At 43.0% G+C, this 8,556-nt stretch overlaps 1 protein-coding gene across 1 annotated transcript; it reads left to right on the top strand.

The window, feature by feature from the left end:
- Nucleotides 1-392: 392 nt before the first annotated feature.
- On the top strand, nucleotides 393-5,488 carry SRSF5 (serine and arginine rich splicing factor 5). Its single transcript, XM_030559693.1, has 8 exons — nucleotides 393-531; nucleotides 1,226-1,377; nucleotides 2,182-2,252; nucleotides 2,465-2,563; nucleotides 2,865-2,934; nucleotides 4,124-4,197; nucleotides 4,464-4,574; nucleotides 4,744-5,488. Exons 2-8 carry the CDS (start codon nucleotides 1,252-1,254, stop codon nucleotides 4,991-4,993), a joined length of 801 nt encoding a protein of 266 aa, XP_030415553.1. The 5' UTR covers nucleotides 393-531; nucleotides 1,226-1,251; the 3' UTR covers nucleotides 4,994-5,488.
- The last annotated feature ends 3,068 nt before the right edge of the window (nucleotides 5,489-8,556 follow it).

Genomic DNA, 8,556 nt, shown 5'->3' with positions numbered 1-8,556 from the left:
GGGTCCCCGCCAAGCTCCAGGGGGCCTCTCCCAGGCCAGCCCGCAGGCTCCTCCAGGCCCTGGAGTTAGTCACGGTGTGAAAACGCACATAACCCAGCAACTGCCGCGGGACCCGCGCAGGGCCGCCGGGGGTGGGACGGACACCGGGCGGGCGGTGTAAATACAGAAATGGGGGGACTGGATGTGCCAGGCCCGAGTTCCTCTCTACTGGCCCAGCACCTCACCGCCGGACTCACAAACAGAGCCGCGCCAGGCCCCACTCGAGGGCGCCTGGACAAGCCCCCCCCCCAGATTCTCTCTGCCAAGAAAGGCGCCACCCCCTAGCCTCTCCACCCATGGGGGAGCCGGAGGTGGGTCACGTGGTGCCAACGTCACGTGCTAGCAGCCTCCATTTTGTGGCGCAGCTACGCAGCGGACTCGCCAGTCGGGAGCTAGACGCCGTAGAGGAAGGCTTGGTCAAGTGAGTGACTGATCGTCCTACTCACACAGCCGTCTGGCCTCGGCACGCACCGTGAGACCATCGTAGCGCAGGTTGGTGAGGGGGTGGTGGGCCCCGCTACAGATAGGAGAGTGGGGAGCTGCGATTGGAGATGGCGGGGAACGCGGGACCGGGGGGCCCCAGGCGAGGAGGAGGCGCGCTGCTGGGGACGGCAGTCTCCGGTCTGGGGGAGTGAAGTGGGGCGGAAGGGCATGGTGCTGCTGTCGTGTCCTCGCTGATGCTTAAGTCCCACAGCTGGGAGGTGGGTGCCAGTCTTGGCGCGGGGGTGCTGCTCGTTGCTGTTCCTTTTGGGCGCGGCTCGGCGGCCATTTTGTGGAAGGGAAATGGTGGCGTCTACTGCTTTCTTCTCCAACTCGGGAACTATGCGCGCATGCGCGGATCGCTGAGCGCCGCAGAAAGTCACCAGGGGGTGGGGTGGGAGCGCGCGTGGCTCGTTCCGATTGGTGTAGGGGAGGGGTGGGGTCTTACTTGGCCGTTTCCCATTGGAGCTGAGCGGGAGGGTGGGGCCGGCCGTCGCATGTTCTCGGACTTTCTAGACTGCGGCACAGGGCTAGCCTCCGCGGCTGCGCACTGAGGGTGGGGTGGGCGTTGCGGCTCTTCAGGCGGGGTGCGGCAGGGGAGAGACGGACAAAAGCTGATTGGGGGGGGGGGGGTCATCGAGTGCCTGTTCGCCCTCCCGCCGCAGTTATCGCCTGGCGCGGCTAATGGTCTCCTTCCTTCTTACAGCCGATTTAATCGTGACTAACGACGCCATGAGTGGCTGCCGCGTATTCATCGGGAGGCTGAACCCTGCAGCCAGGGAGAAGGATGTGGAGAGATTCTTCAAGGGATACGGGCGCATCCGGGACATAGATCTGAAAAGGGGCTTCGGATTTGTGGTAAGAGCCGTTGCAGCAAAGCTCATCTCCCTGCAGAGGCTGCTGCCTGCCTTCAGTAGCTTGTAATGTCCCTGAAATACACTAGATCTACCTGGTAGGTAAGAGAGAATTAGGCAGATTCGTTGTTTGGATAAGGAGTGACCTAATTTAAGTCTGTTTGCTTTCCAGCAAGTAGTTGAAGCATGGTTCTAGTCCAGTAAAATGTGTATTTTTGCATGGGTTTTTTGTTTTGTGGTTTTTTGGCTTTTTGTTTAAATTGGGATGGCCGGAAGTTGGGGTAACAGATTTTGGTTGTCCGTGATGAGTTTATGGTGCAGTACAAATATGCTGAAATGCAGCCTGTAAGCTTCACTTCCATTAATTTTTTGTCCAAAAAGTTAAGGCTTTTACTAGTAGTGGAATATATGTAATCATTTTTGCTGTAGTTTAAAGTTTGTATACATTTAAAGCACTGCAGTGGTTCAGTGAAGATATCACCTATGCTAACCACAGGGCTTCTGTCAGTGTAGGTAATCCACCTCCCTAAGAGGTGGTAGGTCAGTCAGTCTCCTGTCAACCTCGCTCTGCCTACATTAAGGTTAAAGTTGGTTTAACTGCATACTCAGAGGATGGATTTTTCACACACCCTAGTGGTATAGTTATACCAGCTTAACTTCCTAGTGTGGGCTAAGGCTTAGTTTCATAAACTGGAGACCTGCTTTTAAAGCTTTCTTTTATAAGGCTATAGTAATCTCTAACAGTTAGGCAGATTGCATATGATTTTTAGTTAAATGTCTGTATCAAAGATGTCTTCTTATGAAATAGGAATTTGAGGATCCAAGGGATGCAGATGATGCAGTCTATGAACTGGATGGAAAGGAGCTCTGCAGTGAGAGGTAAGTGTCTTGATGTTAGTAGCATTCAGTATGCTGCTTCATATACAGCTTTAAAATAAAACTAGAGTAAATCAAACTGCTAAATTTCATAAATTCAATTACACTCTTCATATAAAATATGAACGTAAGTTCTCTTGTATTTCTCGTTAACGAAAGCACACAAGCTTGTAACAAAGGGTACGCAGGTGAAATGGAGTCCTGTTTTCTTGCAGGGTTACAATTGAACATGCACGGGCCCGTTCTAGAGGTGGCAGAGGCAGAGGGCGATACTCTGATCGCTTTAGTAGCCGACGTCCACGTAATGACAGGAGGTATGTATAGTTGAATGCCTTTAATATATATGGTCCAGTTAAGTGTGTGTCATACCACCATCTGACAGTCTTTTCCCCCGACACGTATTTGAATTTATGTAGCAGTGCCAAAGGTAGTCATTACATGAAATAGATACGGTCTGGCTCATTTTATAGAAAGTTACTTTGTAGTTTATATTTTATATCAGAGTATCCGGTTTTAAACCTCAACATTTTTTCATTGGCTCTGCAAAACTTACTTGAAATTTTAGTGTTCTTGACTTTAAATGCTCTAGATGAAACTAAATATCTTTCCACACAGAAATGCCCCACCTGTACGAACAGAAAACCGTCTGATAGTAGAGAATCTGTCTTCCCGAGTCAGCTGGCAGGTTTGTTAAAACATAATTGACTATTTTGACTTCATTTAATAGGTATGTAATGTAAAATATATTTTTTACTAAATATTTTAATAAAATACATTTGGAAAATTACTACTGTAAGCTTAAGTAACTAAGGTATTTTCAGAACTAATGTAATATGTAAATACTCAGTGTAAATATTAGGAAATTTATAAATATATATTTATATATATTTTTTTCTTGTTTAAAATCAATTTTAACCACATATTAAACCCTTTATTTGCCAGCCTATCTGTGTCGTTGGCCTTATGACGAGGAGTGCCTGTGGGTTATCCTAATCGTTGTCTTGGTCACTCTTGGTTGGGCCTGGTTGACTTTTCCAGTCAGCTCCTACAATGTAGCAGTTGGCCACCTCTAGATCTGTGTTTGCTGGTCTAGACGTAATCGATGCACTTCCTTAAAGTGCCAGTTTGCAGCGATCCCAGAGAGTTAACGAGATCTGATCCTTAAGTTGAGAGCTGTTCCTCCTGTAACGCTTCCGAATAAGAGGTCCTGGTCGAAAAGAGTTGAAAGATACGAAATTAGGTGGTCGGTCGTTGGAATCCTGATCGCAGTAAAGTGGTCCTTGGTAACTCCACAAGAGTAGAAAATGTCTGCATCCGTCAGTAGTCTGCTAATAGGGAGGGCTGTGCGATTAAAGGCTTCCATCGACTGGGTAGTGTTCTTCAAATGGGTGGCGAAGAGCCAGTCGGGCATATATCATGACGGTATCTTCGATCGCTTAATGCAGTTTGCTGCTTGGCTAGCCTAGGGAAATTTTAATGAAGGTAAAGTAAACTATATTTTTATGACATATGGGGCACAAAATAACTGGTGTATTGTAAACATTCTGTATAAACATAAGGCTTATTCTATTGCAGTCTCTTTTTACATTTCAAAAATATGTAGGTAATATGCACTCAGTTCCATATATAGACTAATACTTTCTTTAATGTTAAAATTATCAGCATTTTGCTTAAAGCAATGTGTTATTTTCATTTATTTCGTGCCCTGATGTAGATAATTCAATAATTCAATTTTGATAGAATACAAGTATGGCAAGTGCCATGTTTGTAATTTATCTAACATCTTCTCTTTCAGTAGTCATGTTTCTTATCTTTTTTTATATATGTAAACAGTAGTTCTGTTTCTTTGCATAACAAATTTGGTCTCGTGTTAGGATCTCAAAGACTTCATGAGACAAGCTGGGGAAGTAACCTTTGCAGATGCACACAGGCCTAAGCTAAATGAAGGGTAAGTATCTGAAACTTCTCTTATACTTGTTGAATGTTCATTACTAGATTCAGATACTTCTAAATACTGAATCTAGTTTCAGCAGTCTTAATGGGTACCCACAGCTTGAGTTGAAACAGCCCCATGAGATTTCAATAAAAAGGCAAATATTAATTCACAGTTCATTTACTGGTTGACTCATGTCAATCTTATAGCAAAACTTAAAGATCTGGCACATGGGCTAGGTAATTCTTGGCACTTAATGTGAATTTTTTTTTTTTTTAAAGGGTGGTTGAGTTTGCCTCTTACAGTGACTTAAAGAATGCTATTGAAAAGCTCTCTGGCAAAGAAATCAATGGAAGGAAAATTAAACTAATTGAAGGCAGCAAAAGACACAGGTACGAGTTTTTAAATCTCCAAATGATGCTGAAGTATAGACTAAAATAGAATTTGAAATGTTCTTGTGAACACTCATATCTCCTTGACACAAAGCATTCAGAATTTTACTGCTGTTGTACTGCTATATCAGTACTTAGTCACTAATTCTGGTTTGTATAACTTCATTAGTAGGTCCAGAAGCAGGTCTCGTTCCCGTAGCAGGAGCTCATCCAGGTCTCGCAGCCGTTCTCGTTCCCGAAGCCGCAAGTCTTACACCAGGTCCAGGAGTAGGAGTCGTAGCAAGTCTCGTTCAGTTAGTAGGTCTCCAATGCCTGAGAAGAGCCAGAAACGAGGTTCTTCTAGTAGATCAAAATCTCCGGCATCTGTGGATCGGCAGCGGTCTCGGTCAAGGTCCAGATCCGTTGACAGTGGAAATTGAACTATATAAGTACTCTCCTGGGGGCCTTTTTAAAGCATACTTGCTAAAACTTGTGGTAAGTATGTGATTTTTCTGTGGGGAAGGGTTTGGATGTGGGGGAGGGACAACTTTGTAGATACGGACCACTGCGGGGTATTAAATGTCTTTTGATAATCCTTTTCTTGCTCACATTTTTGTGGATGTCAAGTGTATAGTTTGTGTATTTGGGCAGAGCTCTTTATAACTAAAGCTAATAACTTCAATTTTTTGTACTCAAAAAAAAAAAAAATCTGAACGTTTTAGTTCCCAGTGTATTCAAATATGTGAATGGTAATTCAAGCTTAGTTTAATGTCTTCAATTAAACTAATAGCTTTAGACATTTAAGAGCTCTACATCTGTGCTGTACATAAGCTTTATATCAGAGGGTTTTTTGTGCTTCCAACAATTGTTTTCAGTTGAGTTAGCAAAATTATGCTGCTCCAAGATTGATAATAAAAACCTTTTAATTTTAAAAACTGTCTCGTTTTTCATTTAAAATGACTCTTCACTCAACACTTGAACCCAAAACATCTATATGTTGTTCACTTCTAATGACATAGCTCATTTAACAAAAGGAATTCATTTTGTCTGAGAGGGAGCTCAGGGCTTTTGAACTAATGATACTAGGACTTCTCAATTTTGACAGATGACTTCAGGGGGAATGTGATAAGTCTATAAAATCATGACTGGTGTGGAAGTGCATGGTGGTCCTTATAAAACAACCCTTAGGGCTCACCAAATGAGATTAATAGGCAGCAGGTTTAAAACTAAGTATGTCTTCATAAATATATAGTATGGAACTCTACCAGAAGATGATGTGAAGGCCAAGACTAACAGGGCTCAAAAAAAAAAAAAAAAACAACTAGATCAGTTCTTTTTTAGGATAGCTCCCTCAATAGTTATTGGCTGGGGTGGGCAGGGATTGTAGCCTCTGCCAAAGCTGGGAATGGGCTATTGGGTGGATTGCTTGATTGCCTCTTCTGCTCATTACCTCTTGAGGCACCTGGCATTGGCCACTGTTGGAAGACTGGATACTGGGCTAGATGGGCCTTTGGTCTGACCCATATGGCTGTTCTTATAAGCCACCCTGCCTCTTTCATGTCACACAGTGCCTACCTACATATATATGGATCCTTATCACTGAAAGTCTGTCTTTTTATGTTCAGAGAGGTAGGGGCATTGAGAAACTAGTGATGATAAAAGTTGCGCGTAAAATGGACGCGCTCTTATTCCTTTAATGCTGCAAAGGTAATAGGAAAAGGCCATTAAGAATGCAAGCTTGAACTTGAAAAGGGGAAACGACACTTAAAACACAGGTACTTGTAGCTACATACTTGTGGTATATTCCTGTGTGTTGTTTACGTGTCCCGATACTTAAAAAGCTGGTAGGAAGCAGGAGCAGTTCTTGGAGTAGTGGAGCCTTGTTTTAGGATAGAGAGGTGGAGCTCACTGAGGAATTGAGTGGTATTGATCAGAAAGTGGTAGCCTTTTTCAGAGCACTATAGATTTCGTAAAACCTCAGATTGGTGTTAGCTGACATGAAATCTTGGGCAATACTTCTTCATTTTGGGTTAGGGTCTCAGCAGTAGCAGAGCACTTTGGCATGACCCAGAAAGCTATATAGATGTAACTCTTTGCCAAGTAGGCTGAGGTCTGCTTTAAACTCAAGTGAATTGTGAATTTTTGTTTTCTAACAATTATCAGAGTGCCCAATACTAGAAATAATCCATAATTAGTTGCCATCTCTTGGGGTTCAGTCATAATATAGGACTTTCTGGGGAAATACGTTTGTATGCAACTTGTCCTAACTGCATGTAATAGAGGCTATATACTGCTAACCAGCTCCAGTTGTAGGTTCTGGCTCAAGAGTTCTGTCATTGCTACCATTCCCATTTCATGTGTCCACAGGTCAGTGACAGTTCTAGGTAGTCACAGATTTGTTGCAGTTAAGACTTCAGACAGTGAAAAAACAGGACTTTCCTTATGCTTTAAAAGAAGTGATAACCTTAACTAAACTTAGTACTTGTTGCAAAGAGTTGCATACTTGGCACTGAAAATGCTGTCCCTTTATCAATTAAAGTGAGTCAGGTTTCAGAGTAGCAGCTGTGTTAGTCTGTATCCGCAAAAAGAACAGGAGTACTTTTGTGGCACCTTAAAGATTAACACATTTATTTCAGCATGAGCTTTTGTGAGCTTTCTGGGAGACAGGCTAGTCCGCACTTAGACAGCCTCCCACCCTGAAACAAATACTCACCAGCAGCTGCATACTATACAACATAAACACTAACCCAGGAACCTATCCTTGCAACAAAGCTCGATGCCAGCTCTGTCCACATAGATTCAAGTGACACCATCATAGGACCTACTCAAATCAGCCACGCCATCAGGTGTTTGTTCACCTGCACATCTACCAATATGATATATGCCATCATGTGCCAACAATGCCCATCTGCCATGTACATTGGCCAAACCGGACAGTCTCTTCGTAAAAGAATAAATGGACACAAATCTGATATCAAATCATAACATTCAAAAACCAGTGAGAGAACACTTCAACCTCTCTAACCACTCTGACAGACTTGAAGGTGGCAGTTTTGCAACAAAAAAAACTTCAAAAACAGACTCCAAAGAGAGACTGCTGAACTTGAATTAATATGCAAATTGGACACAATTAACTCAGGCCTTAACAGACTGGGAATGGCTGGGTCATTGCACTAATTGAATCTATTTCCCTATGTTAAGTTCTCCGCCCACCTTTTGTGGGTCATCTTAATTATCACTTAAAGTTTTTTTTCCCCTGCTGACAATAGCTCAACTCAATTGATTAGACTGTTCCTGTTGGTATGCATATTTCCATCTTTTCATGTTCTCTGTATGTATAAATATCTCTTGTCTGTGCGTTCCATTCTGTGCATCTGAAGAAGTGAGCTGTAGCTCACAAAAGCTCATGCTGAAATAAATTTGTTAGTCTCTAAGGTGCCACAAGTAGTCCTGTTCATTTTTAAAGAGTCAGACTTTACACTGTTTTTTTGTTTTGATTTTTTGGGGGGTGTCCCTGTGCAGTTTCTTCCAAGGGTGGTAGTACCAATTCAGTGTTACTGCAAGACTTGCAATATGGTGTTGGCTTTAGAGTCACTTATTCGGGTGCCTAATAAATCTTTATTAAGGCAAACACTTAGTAGCAGTCAGTTACAAATGGGAAGCTCAGTTGCATGACCTCATCTGCTTCCAGCACTAGACAATACAGGTTTATCCTGCCTGTTACATAAACATCTCTTATGCATATGTATTAGTTTCTCATTTCTGTGTGAACTTTCTTCCTCTTTTTACAGGTTTAGTGTTAGTTCAAACTGGCCGCCTAGCTTTTGTGTCACTTTTCTTGGTCTTGCAAACATGGTTAGGCTACAATTTCTTACACATAGATAGTTCAACTTGTGCTTACACTGTTATGTTAATAGAGCAGTCTCTTAAAATCCACAGCAGGCTTCTGTCAGGCCTCTGCTCCCAAAGTATATAGGGTGTTTTATAAGGGTTTTCCTGACTT

This window comes from Gopherus evgoodei, chromosome 4 (assembly GCF_007399415.2).
Source record: "Gopherus evgoodei ecotype Sinaloan lineage chromosome 4, rGopEvg1_v1.p, whole genome shotgun sequence".
NCBI lineage: Eukaryota > Metazoa > Chordata > Testudines > Testudinidae > Gopherus > Gopherus evgoodei.
The sequence above is the reverse complement of the archived record's forward strand: the minus strand, read 5'-3'. Positions and strand labels throughout refer to the sequence as shown.

Bases quoted from the DNA above. Each gene is read 5' to 3' on its own strand.
- SRSF5 (XM_030559693.1), top strand. From the start codon at position 1,252: ATGAGTGGCTGCCGCGTATTCATCGGGAGGCTGAACCCTGCAGCCAGG. The intron at 1,378-2,181 runs GTAAGAGCCGTT...CTTATGAAATAG, and splicing joins AAAGGGGCTTCGGATTTGTG to GAATTTGAGGATCCAAGGGA. The intron at 4,198-4,463 runs GTAAGTATCTGA...TTTTTTTTAAAG, and splicing joins AGGCCTAAGCTAAATGAAGG to GGTGGTTGAGTTTGCCTCTT.